The 12,798-nt window shown below is 45.8% G+C and overlaps 1 protein-coding gene and 1 non-coding gene across 2 annotated transcripts; one reads left to right on the top strand and one right to left on the bottom strand.

The window, feature by feature from the left end:
* Nucleotides 1-78: 78 nt before the first annotated feature.
* trnas-gcu (transfer RNA serine (anticodon GCU)) lies at nucleotides 79-160 on the bottom strand. Its single transcript has one exon. It is a non-coding gene; the product is annotated as a tRNA-Ser (tRNA).
* Nucleotides 161-596: 436 nt separating this feature from the next.
* b4gat1 (beta-1,4-glucuronyltransferase 1) lies at nucleotides 597-5,233 on the top strand. The gene is made up of 2 exons (XM_072376284.1): nucleotides 597-1,997; nucleotides 3,484-5,233. Exons 1-2 carry the CDS (start codon nucleotides 894-896, stop codon nucleotides 3,673-3,675), a joined length of 1,296 nt encoding a protein of 431 aa, XP_072232385.1. The 5' UTR covers nucleotides 597-893; the 3' UTR covers nucleotides 3,676-5,233.
* The last annotated feature ends 7,565 nt before the right edge of the window (nucleotides 5,234-12,798 follow it).

Raw genomic sequence — 12,798 nt, 5'->3', positions numbered from 1 at the left:
AGAACAAAGATGGGATCGAGTTTAATCGAGCAAAATGTCTCCGCGAGAAATTTAGTGAGGAAAAAAAACATAAATTTCCGACGAGGATGGGATTCGAACCCACGCGTGCAGAGCACAATGGATTAGCAGTCCATCGCCTTAACCACTCGGCCACCTCGTCCGGATGATACCATAATACATAGAAAACCAACTAAAGCCTTTCTTTTACCAACCCTAACCCTAACCCTTCTTTTACCAACCCTAACCCTAACCCTAAGCTTAACCCTAACTGTAACCCTAACCCACCTCGTCCGGATGATACCATAATATATAGAAAACCATCTAAAAGCCTTCTCTAACACCCTAACAACCCTAACCCTAGCCTTAACCCTAACCCTAACCCTAGCCTTAACCCTAACAAGTTATTTCTCACTTAATGTAAACAGACACAGTAGTGTCACACCGTTTCATTGTCACCATGACAACATATCAAATGTAAAAGAGAGCGATTTTTAGCGCTAAGTAACCCTTTAGTGCTAAATAGGACCAAATCCAGGGGCGCCTTTCCTCGCAACATTACGGTTGTTACACATCGACATGCGCCGCTGTCGCAGCAGCAGAGACGACTGGTAACAGCTGTGTTGTGATTTGATGGAGATCCCAGAACCTGGTACCGATTCTTCCATCTTTCGTGCTGCCTCGAGGCGTTTGAGGATCTGGATCAGCGCTGCTTTCAACCAGCGACGCATGCAGTCACGCATTTGCCATTTCCAGCCTTTCGGGCTGCTGTGTTAGCATCGCGGCTGTGATGTAGGTAACGTTAGCGGGGTCGCTTGGACAGAAATCCCGAGCCCGGCTCCGGTGTTTGGACCTGCTTCGTGTGGAAGGATCAGCCGGTTTGTATTCAGTCTGTGATGCATCTCTCTAAGAAATGCTCCGTCTTCAAAGTGGTGCTGAGTGCTCTGCTGATAGTGGCGCTCCTGCAGCTCATATACCTGTCCTTCCTCTCCAAGTTCCACGGTAAGCAGCAGCGGTACCGGTACTCCGAGCTGTTCGGGGGCTCTGCCGGGAAGAAAAATGCGCACCAGGAGAAAAACACGCGGAAGGAGCGACTGAGGTATTCGCTGTCCAGCGGAGGGATCTTCGACAACAGCGGCCAGTACCGGGTGTACAAGAACCTGATCAAAAGCGATTTCACCACAAATCTAATACCAGGCTCCGACCCGCACGCCAATATCCTGGCTTTGGCCACACATACTACCATCAACAACCTCCATCACCTGGAATCTCTTCTGGAAAGGTGGCAGAACCCCCTCTCTGTGGCCATATTCGCTCACGGGGAAGATGTGAAGTTCGCCACGGCTCTGGTCTACGCCCTCAGCTTCTTCTGCCCTCAGATCCAAGCCCTGGTGGACTTCCACTTGGTGTGCCTGTCGGGAGAGACGGCCAGCTTCCCAGAGCAGGACCGGGAGCACTTTGCAGGGCTCGAAGACTGTGCTTCTGTGTTCTCCAGACTGGAGACCCACCGGGACAAGTACAAGAACTATGCTATGAACGGAAACATCTCGTACCCCAACAACCTGCTGCGTAATGTTGCCCGCGGCGGCACGGAGTCCTCCTACGTCCTGGTCATTGACATGGACATGATGCCGAGCGCCGACCTGCACCAGCAGTTCCTGGCCATGGTCATGAGGCGCGAGCCAGCAAGTGATGAGGTGTTCGTCCTCCCGGCGTTCGAGATCCGCCACGCCAGGAAGATTCCCGCCACCAAGACAGAGTTGGTTCAGCTCTACCAGGTGGGTGAAGTCCGGCCGTTCTATGAGGAGCTGTGTCCCCGCTGCCAAGCGCCCACCAACTACTCGCAGTGGGTTAACAGCCACGTCAGGGCCTCAGACGCCCTGGAGGTCTCCTACACGCTCACCTGGGTGGACCCCTGGGAGCCCTTCTACATCGGGCCCCACACCGTGCCTCTGTATGATGAGAACTTCAAGCAATACGGCTTCAATCGGATAAGCCAGGTGGGTAATATTTAAATATGTACCATCTTTTAATTCTAAGGACATAATAAGATCCTTAAATATACAGCCTCAGATTAAACTTTACTGCTTCAGACAATCTGGGAAGGGTTAGAAGGCCATTTCCAAACTATTTGGGCCTCTTCTCTCTAAAAAGAACATGGCAGCACAGCTTAGGTTTGCAAAGCTGCATCTGAACAAAGCACAAGACTTCTGGAACAATGTCCTTTGGACAGACCAGAGCAAAGTGGAGATGTTTGGTCCTAATGCACAGCAGCACGTTTGGAGGAAACCAAACACAGCAGATCAGCACAAACACCTCATACCAGCTGTCAAGCACGGTGGTGGAGGGCTGATGATCTGGGCTGGTTCTGCAGCCACAGAACCTGGGCACCTTGCAGTCATTGAGTCCACCATGAACTCCTCTGGATACCAAAGTATTCTAGAGTCAAATGTGAGGCCATCTGTCCCCCAGCTAAAGCTGGGCTGAAACTGGCTCATCAACAGGACAAAGATCCCAAACACAGCAGCAGATCTACAGCAGAATGTGGGAAAAAGAAAAGAATCAAGGTGTTGCAATGGTCCAGTCAGAGTCCAGACCTCAGCCTGACTGAAATGCTGTGGTGGGACCTTAAGAGAGCTGTGCAGAAACCAAAGCTGCAAACCTCAATGAGCTGAAGCAGCGCTGTGAGGGACTGGAAATGTGTTCATCTGAGGTTGTTTTTACCTGGTTTTAAGGACCAGGTGAGTGACATTATGTCCTGACAGGTCGAGGCTTAGAATAATAAGATTTCTCTTCACATTAATGTGTGCGTGGACGTAATAAACAAAACAACAAACTACATCAACTTACTTGTTAAATGAAACGATGACTTTGTTTAGAGCTTCTCAAAAAGGAACAAAGTGGACCCAAAATGAAGAATTCTAGCCAAATTGTACATTTTTGTATTTATCTGAGCTTTTAACTGTAACCCTGGCAGAGCTCTGAGGTCAACAAATCAACTTTTGTTGGAAGTGTTCAGGTTAAAATACAAGCCCTGGGGTGACCGAGCCTTTTCTGCTGCTGCCCCCAGGCTCTGGAATAAGCCCCCCCCCCCCGAGATGCGTCTTATTTCTGACCTGGGCCTCTTTAAATCAGGGCTAAAAACATATTTATTTCAGATGGCTTTTAATACCCAGTAGTATGGTGACTCTTTTATATTATCTTATTCAATTTTGCTGTATTTTATTGCGTTTACTGTTATTTTTTTCTTTTGTTCTTATTCTTTTCTTTATTTATTATCTGCTGTAAAGCACTTTAGTACCGAAATGGATTGTTGTAAAGGGCTGTATAAATAAATTACATTTACAAATGTATGAGCCTGAACCTCACAGTCATGTGTTCACATGTAAATCCACCGAATCCTGAATATGTTGCATCTAACCTCGTGTTGTCATTAATGTCCGCCGCTCTTTTCTTCCTCCCACTCCCACCTCCGCTGGGCTCCAGGCGTGCGAGCTCCATGTGGCCGGATACAAGTTCTCGGTGCTGAGCTCCGCCTTCGTCGTGCACCGGGGCTTCAAGATCCAGGGCGAGTTCCACGCCAGGAAGGACGAGGAGAACAAGCGCAATCGGGTTCTGTTTCGCAGCTTCAAAGAGGGCCTGAAGACCAAATACCCATCCTCCACCCGACGGTGCTGAGACAAGACGAGGGAGTCCGATTCCTGAGGTTCAGCCCCAGCAGAACTCTCCCAACTTTAAAAGTCAGCACATAGATGATGCCGCAGATGGAGTTTAATCTTATCCAACTCGTGGGTTTCTGTCACGTTTCTTCACAAAATGCTGTCTGAGGATTTCAGAGAAATAATCCTTCACCAAATGATTCGTGTTCTGAGGCTGGATTTATCGTAGGAGGCAGGTGTTCTGTTGTAAAAGGCTCCTAAATCTCACTGTTTGCTCCGATCAAAGGTTGCTCCTGAGATCCTGATCTGAGCTTCATTTTCAGCCATCCAGCCGGCAAACCAGTGGCCGTTAGTTTAGTCAAACAGAAAGATAATTTTCATCAGAAGTGTGTAAGAAGGGAGAGCTGAGGTGGGTCGTTGTGGGTTCCCGTTTCACGCTGTCCCAAAGATCGAAAATCAAATCAGTGCTGATGAATCGCTGAGTTTACACAACAGAATTTAATGTATCCCCCACACTTTTTGACCGATTTATGCCTGAATCGGGGGGCACAGTCGGCAGGATCATTAATTTCAGTCGGAGTTTAAACCCATCAAAGTCTGACACACTTTGAACCAAACTGAGCCACATTTCCAGAATCTCCTCTGATAAGAAACCGGGAGGGACAGTCAGTGCCGCGTTTTCACCACCAGGGGGCGACAGTGGCTTTAGGGTCAGGAGCACAGCGTGCAGAGCGCCTGCAGCGAGGGCAGCAAAGCACAGATTAAACCACATTTCAGCACCCTGTGAGTGTTTGTTCTCGACACACAGACCGAACAGGTTCCTCTCATGAGAACAAACTTCACACATAAACCCGATGGACAACACTGGAAAACTACTGTATCATAGCACTGATGATTGGACACTCGTGGTTGCTCGATTTCTTTTGGATATATTTATTTTTTACCTCTGGAAGTGTACGACATGCACAGGCAGCTACAGGCAGACATGTAGCCCCTGGTTAGTGGGCAGAGAGATGAATAAAATGCATAATCGAGGCGTAAAACAAGCAAAATAAGCCTGTGGTGTCTAAAGATTTGCTTCCTCTGACGCCACCACTAAATAAAAAGCTCATTTTTGATACTGACTTCATTCTTTACCTCCACGGTAAATACTTAACAGTATTAAACCTTGACTAAGAGTCCTCTTGTGTCTATATACTTCAGTGTATGCATAAGCAGAAATCCTGTCTGATTACTTTAGTGTAATTGTTGATTTTGGGGAGTTTTAAGTATTTTTTTCCTCTTCACTTCTAGTGTGTGTGTGATTCTATTTATTATGGAAATGTTTCCTTTATCACAAACTGTTTGAATGTCTTTTAACGACTGCAAATAAGACAAACCGGGAGTTAGAAATGAAATCTCTGGGTTTTTTAACCACTATAGGACCGTTGATGCAGTGTTTTATACGAGGATCCCTTCACCTTGTGTGATTATGTGATGATGTGGTCTTTTTCTCATGTGGTCACTTATCTGAGAATGCATTGGTATTCATGTTCATCTGCCTGATTTGTTGTCAGAATTTCTATTAAACGACTTTTATTTGGCCACCAACCGTGATTCATTCTAGTTTTAGCTGTTATGCAAGAGACGGTTAATCGAGAGACAGCTCCTGAACAACATCTCTGAGCGCTGGAAATGGACAAATCCAATCAATTAACTTCACCAGAGGGATTTGTAATGGCAACAGTGATTCCAGAAGTATCACTTAAACAGGAAGTAAAGAAGCTGAGGATTTTAGAGCTGCACATTCTGCCTTTAAGACGAAAAGTTTCCCACTTCCATCGGTCAATTCTGCACATATTACGAAGGCACAGCTGAGGCAGAGGAAGGCCGTCGACTGGCCTGCCTGCAGGCCTGAGCCGTCCAAGGAGGTGAGGAATGTGTTCAAACTAAAGTGGGACAACGCCTTCGTACTGATGTGTTTGCAAGGAGAAAAGCAATAAAAATAAGACCTAAAACTTTTCATTTCCTGGTATCCAGAAAGTCAACAGTACAAAGTGGTAAAAGCTTGACTTTCCCAACATATATTAACAAATTAAATGAAGAGGACAAGACAAAACGTCAAATATCTTAGGTTCATATAAGTCTTTTCCAGGATATTAGAGCTCGTATCGTTCACTGGCATCGACCTGTGGTGTAACATGGCTTTGGAACGGGGTTTAAAGGCATCCCTGGACAAATGTGATGGGTGATTACAAGGTGAGTGGGGCAGGCATCCAATTAAAAGCTCCTACTTAGTAATTAAGATCTATATTAAAGTGGACTTTAAGGAGTTCTCAGTAAAGCCCCAAAATGACTCGTGGAGCTGCAGCCAAACATCTCCAGTCCTGCAGCGACCGAATAAAGCAAAATGAATGCTTTGTGGTGGGAGTGCAGCGGCGAGCCGCCCACCTGCCGCTGCGGCGCCACGTGTGACATTCGGCGCTTGACCACGATCCGAGCCACGGTGACATTTTGTGGCTAAGCCTGCATTAGTTCAACACTGAGCCTGGGCACACGAGAGCGAGCAGCACGCAACTCCGTGCCTTCTTCAGCGACTCATCATCTATCCAACCGGGTCCTGCGTTGGTTTAACTTCTGATCATCTATCCAACCGGGTCCTGCGTTGGTTTAACTTCTCATCATCTATCCAACCGGGTCCTGCGTTGGTTTAACTTCTGATCATCTATCCAACCGGGTCCTGCGTTGGTTTAACTTCTCATCATCTTATCTCATCGCCATCATGGCGCAGAGAGACCTTCTGCACACCTTTTATTGCACTTACTTGTTTACAGTACCGTCCACTGTGCTCATTTTCCTCTCCCCCTGCTCAGGGTGTTAATAATGTGGCAGAAGGTGCAGAAATGCTAAGAGGGGGGGTGGATCAGGACAGGCAGGTTTGGTGAGGTAAAGTGGGGTTTATCTCAGCAGCTTTGGGGAGTGACGGCTTATCTGGGTCAGAGAGCTTTGTGACATAGGCAATTAGGGTTACCCTCTCTTGTGTATGCTAGCAGGAGGGAGGCCTCCCGCCACCTAGATTAGCCATCCTACTGGGGCCAGGAGAGCTCGGCGGCTCCAGGAAAAAGGAGGGAACCAGTTGGAGGGTGAGATGAGCAGGAGGTGGAGAGGGGAGGACGCCTTCTGCGTACACAGGTCCTTCTGTATGGTTCAGCGAATGAGTGAGAGAAGCCGGTGACCCATACCCATGATTGGAATTTGCTAAATGAAACTGTGGGCACTAATGAGGTGGAGGTTTGCGAACTGTTGCATGTTTATCGGCAGTTTAAAGAGAGACAGACAATGGAGTTTATGTCGCTCAGCTTAACATATGCGATTTCTGCTCATGAGCCACTTGACTGGAAGGATTTACAAGTGATTAGTTAGATTGGTTTAGAGAAACAGTCTTTCACAAAAAGAAAAGATCTTTGCACAAACTGTGATCTGGAACTTAGCTTTTATGTCAGGACACTGACTTTGTCACACATGTCCAAACGAATGTCAGAAAAACAGAAATCCTGGCTGAATTCTGTCCTCTAATGAGTTCGAACTGATCCCAAAGTTTGGAACAATTACGGCTGGAAGCAACATTTAAGTTGGGGATTATTCTCCTGATTGTTTTTAATTAATAGCTAAACGTCACAGAAATACAAATAAAAGTGTAACAGACGAGTCGAAGGAGCAAAGAGGCAGCAAACAGAGAAGGTTTGGTTTAAATTAAAGGACAGAAACAGGAGTTTCCCTGCTCTGCATCATCAATCTGCCGCTTCCTTACCCGAATAAAAACGAGCTCTTGTGTCATGTTTATATCAAATAAAAAGGACAGCATCTTGATTAGCTGGTAGCTGGTTCACCAAAGTGTTTTATAATCTGTTTTTAAAGGTTTATGTCGACATACTTCAGTTTCCCTCTCACTTCCAGGTAATCAGATGTATATCTGAGAGCCAGAACACAATCTGCAGATGAAACGATCCCAATAACAGACAGTAAAGACCGGCCCAGCAGGTCTTTCTCTCCAGCATGCAGGCATCCATTTCACTTAAACAAGTGAGGGTTTATCTGCCATCAAAGCCAGCTTTGGGAGCAGTTTACCTGTCTGCTTACTGAAAAAAAGCCTCTCAGGCACAGGACACGCGTATCACTCTGGTCTAAACCCGCGCTGCCAGGCTGCCCCGCATTTTAAATGTATCCAGCTAAAGCCAGACTATCCGGGCTGAAGGACAGAAGTAATGAGACGTGACACTGCCCAGGGGAGAGAAAAGGAGGCCTAACAGATCCAGGTAATCCCTCTCACCAAGCCAACACGTCCCACCCCTGCTGCCCCGGCAGCTTTCTGCTTCCATCGATCTGCCAATTAAAGGCTCCTTCATCATAACAAGCACCAGATGATGGAAGCTATGACACGATCGTCCCGGTGTTTGCACAACACAACCGGGCCAAAGCCAACAAAGATGGGAGGCCGTGACGTGTTGCTGCGGCAACGCCAGACAACACGCCACGCTTCTTCTCTTCTTCTTCACCTGTAAAAGGGGTCAAAGACGCAGCTCTGCTGACACCAACCAGCCAAACGGGTCAGTTCTAACGGTCGGGAGACAGGAGCTTAAGCAGGATTTGTATGACAGATTAAACTCGGGTTGAGCTGTCAGCTCAACTCCAGCTCGTGCATCAAAGGATCACACGACGTGACTTTAATCAAAATCAATATAAGCCATGTGTGAGGGTGACAGGATCTGTTTTCACTGGTTTTGGGAACTTTCTTGCTGTTGTGTTGTCAGTTTCAGGTTTAAACGGGTACAACAACAAGCTGAGAGCAACAGTCGACCCGCTGGACTCCAGGACTGTGAGACGTTGGGAAAAGGTGACGTTAGCACACATTAAGAGGCTGCTGCTCGGTGCCGTGTTAAAGGTGCATGTTGCCACACGTTCCCCTGGGAAGTCCTGAAAGAACAAACACTTCCTGCTCCTTTAACTGCGGCTCCTTCATGCACCAGATTTTAGGCCTCAGTCCTTCCTGTGAATGTGGACTCTGGGGATTCGTAAAGGTTGGTGAAAAGGCCGTTTTTTTTGCTTCTTTTCTTTAAAAAAAAGATGCCACTCAGGTCTGTTTCACTGAATATTTGAGCTCACATGAGCAATCAGTGGTTATTGTAGTTTTGTTGTGTTAAATTAGCGGCTGTTTATTACAGACTGTACCTGGACCTGCTGATGATGCTGTGCAGCCCAGTTTCACTCCGAACCAGATGAAACGATCCCGATGCACGCTTCTTATGAACCAGAATTATCTGTCGAGTGGTCCTAAAGTGCATTAAAAACACAGAGAATCAGAAAATGTTGCACATATTCATATAAGAATATGGTGAAGCACCTGGTTACTTTCTATCCATCTCATAGCTACAGCCATCGTGTTTCTACTTAGCTTCGTGTTCTTTGTATATTTATAAGTTCACCTTTAGCTTAGCTATAAAACCACAAACCAGTCCTCCCTCTTGGATCTTGAAGATGTTTCACCTCTAATTCGAAGCCTTTTGGAGTCCAGTTGCCCTTATCCAGGCTCTTAGGATTACCATGACCTGGATGACCGAGAATCTACATCAACATGCAGTCCATACGGTCACATGCACAGAGATGAGCCACATTTACAGCTCGTTCCAGTTTATGAAGCGCTGGAGTGCGTTTTCTCACACAGTCCACAACGTTCAGGACGTTCTGCTTCTTCCATCCATCTCTGTGGGAGCTGAATCCACTGCACAGATGGATGAAAATGCAGTTCTGAAATCAGGGTTTTATTAGAGCAGAGCGGCAGGCTGGAAATGCTTAAAGCAGCCACAGGATGACAGTTGGTCTTAACGGGCTGAGGCAGAGAATTCAGCGGCATTAAAATACACTTTTTACAATAAGATGCAACCAGGGCCCTTTTCAGTCTGCAGTGACTTGATCCCCAACCACACCAGAGGAAAACCTTCCCTCCAACAGACATTTCCATCCCCTCATCTTAGCATCCACACAGTTACCCCACAGTTCTTTCTTTAAAGAAGTCAGTGGTGCAGTGAAGAAGGCCGGCTGGAAGGAGCAGAGAGGATCAGAGGAGGTAAGTCACCAAAGCAGGAATTAATCAGTATTATAGTATTACCTATAAATAAGTCCTACATTAAGTCCCTGTGGATTCCTAAACAACTCCCGTAACACCTGTTGGATGACAAAGCAAGACAGATTACTCATGAATATGCGAGTGAAAAACTGCTGCGTGTCAGTTTCCTCGTGCATGTTTTTATGTTACACAAGAAAACAATCTATCAATAACCAGTTATCAATATCATAGGCAATCGAGCTTCTCCACACTGGCCAAACTCACCCAACAACAAGCCCTCCAACCGAAACAGTCACAGAAGGTGTTAGACCCACACGAGCCTTTAAAACACCACAACCTCCGGCTCCGTTTAGGAGAAAACGGTACTTGGTTGGGGCTGGAAAACCATCGTGATTCGGGCTAAAAGGCAGTAAAAGCCATAGAGACAGAAGCTTTCACGAGGTTATTATTGATTGTAGCTGCTTACAAAGACCAAACACTATGGACCCTAACCCTAGGTGCTCCGAACAAGCTCCAAAGTGAATATAAATACAGCCAAATTCTCAATAAAGCTGCTCTCATGCACATATTTCCCTGTTTCTTCTGTCTAATGGCTCATTGTGACAGAAAATCAGCTTATTGAGACCAAGTTTCAACTCGTGGTCGCTTGAAGCGTTTCCAGACGGTCGCTCTGCTTTAATAAAATTTATAACCGCTGATAACTGTCTGAGAAAATCACCCGTCGAGTGGCTTAAAGACGACGTCTGTGCAGTGAATTCAGCTATATTTACTCGAGTGATAATCTCCTACGGAGAAGGTTAGAAGCAGACTCGAACAATGTCAGGTTTCTATCAGCAGCATGGCTCCAATGTTCATCCAAATGCTGAATGAACCGTTAAAAGCGAAGCTTTTAGGGAATTTAAGGAAGACTTTAAAGGTTTAACATGATATTTCAGGAAGTTGGTCAGTGAATAAAGACTCAAATAAAGGAAATGAAACGTCTTCCTAAGAAGCCACTAAGGCCGGTGCATTTCTTCATCTGCTGGTCCAGGATCTGAGACTCTGAGGTCGATTAGAGCAACATATTACATCACCCGCCCACCCACGCAGTCAGCAAACAAGACAACAAACAGCCCAGCACAAGCAGCCACTTGCTGAGCTATTTTCTGAACACTTAAACGAAGGGTTTGCTCCTCTAAGCTGATCACTCCAACCGTAAACATGATACTGTCTGGAGGTTGCAGCAGATGGAAGAGGAGCCCGATCAGTCGGTTACCGGTGCGAGTAAAGAGCATTTCGTTACACAAATAGCCTCCTGACAGCTGGAGGAGCAGAGGGGCTTTTTCTTGCTTTTTAATTCCCACCGATGACGTTTTCTTTGGAAATGGAACGATGACACTATGGAGGATGCCTGATGCTTCTTTTTAAAGTTTTCCTTGAGCCTGTTGCCTTTCAATAAAGTCCAATATGATCGTTATCATGTGCCAAAAACAATAAATGAATGAAAACTGAAATAAATCAACCTGCTGATGTGTCATTTTTCCAACATCCCAGCTTTCTTTTGCTCTTTTGGGGCAATAAAACTATAAGAAAGGTGTTATTGGCTCGATCAGGTAAGAAAAACAAGCTTTTCCAATACCTTTATTCTGTCACAGTCCCAAAGTATGTGGAAACGTTTACCTGCTAGGACTATTTTCACTTAATATATGCCCACATATCCAGCTCTATGGCTGTAGATCTAAGTTAAAGTTCCCCCACGTTTACTTTCTATGGATGAAGACACCTTGCTCTCCTCCTGAGGCGCCGCAGGGACAGATGAGGAAGCCCTGGTCTCTGTTTGGTTTGGTCTGAGAGGTAAAGCTAACAGTGTTTTTGGGACGAGGGGAGGGGAGGACACACGAGGGATAGACCTGTCTGGGAGGATACTGCCATTCAGTTGTAAATGAGCTTGTAATTAGCTCTTACACATTTGCCTGGAGGGAATCAACATGCGTGTGCATGCATGCATGTGTGTGTGAGTGTGTGTTATTGTGTGTTTTTTAACCCTTTTTCTTTAGAATAGGGGTCGACAGTGATAAGCAGATAATACTAATTACTTCTCCTCCCAATTGCTTGTTAATTGTGCTTGGTGTGGATTTATACAGCATGGTAATACCCCCATTACACACACACACACACACACACACATGCACACACACACGCACACCCCCTGCTTTGCCTGTTGGGAAAATCAACAGGTCATTTTTTTAATCTGAGACTTCTGTTTAAGCTGCTGATTAATTATGCCAAGTGGGTTTCCAGCATTCAAGGAGCCCCGCCAACGAAGAGCGCAGTGTGTGTGTGTGTGTGTGTGTGTGTGTGTGTGCAGGGGGGGGGGGGGGCTAAATTGTAATTTGTGACTATATTAACATACGCTCCAGAATAATCTTCATCACTCACTCAAAGTCCAGCAACAAGCATTACAATTAGTTTTAAAATTGATTTATAAAGATTTATAAATCAATATTTAATTAACTTTCAAACCCAGAAAACGTTAAATATTAAAAACGAGACATTTTAGTGTCTCAGAAGTAATTTTCGCTCATTCTTAATTTGACGGCGGCGGCACGTTTGGGACGGGAAAAGTAAGTGAAGTGGTGCTGAAAAGAGACAGCTGGGGTGACATGTTGCAACTAATTAGATTAAAGCCAACGGGTCAGAGGCACGATTGGGTGTAAAAGAGCACCTCAGAGAGGCCAAGTCTCTCAGACGGTTCAGCAATCTGCGAACTACTGAATCATTGTGGAGGAGATGTGTAAAACTGTGAAGACTCAGCTTTCATTTGAGGATGAGGCACAATAAAACCCATTAATGGCAGTCTGCTGCAGTCTTTGCATCTTTGCATCTAACTGAGATGTTCAAACAAGCTTTTTTCTGATTTTTTAAAAACATTTCACTTCCTGGTTTTAATGCTGTGCTGCTGGAATGATTTATCTGAAGAGGAGCTGAAGAGGAGCTGAAGAAGAGCTGAAGAGGAGCTGAAGAGGAGCTGAAGAGGAGCTGAAGAAGAGCTGAAGAGGA

This window comes from Leuresthes tenuis, unplaced genomic scaffold, assembly GCF_036924035.1.
Source record: "Leuresthes tenuis unplaced genomic scaffold, fLeuTen1.0.hap1 SCAF_22, whole genome shotgun sequence".
Taxonomy (NCBI): Eukaryota; Metazoa; Chordata; class Actinopteri; order Atheriniformes; family Atherinopsidae; genus Leuresthes; species Leuresthes tenuis.
This window is presented reverse-complemented; position numbering and strand designations above follow the sequence as displayed.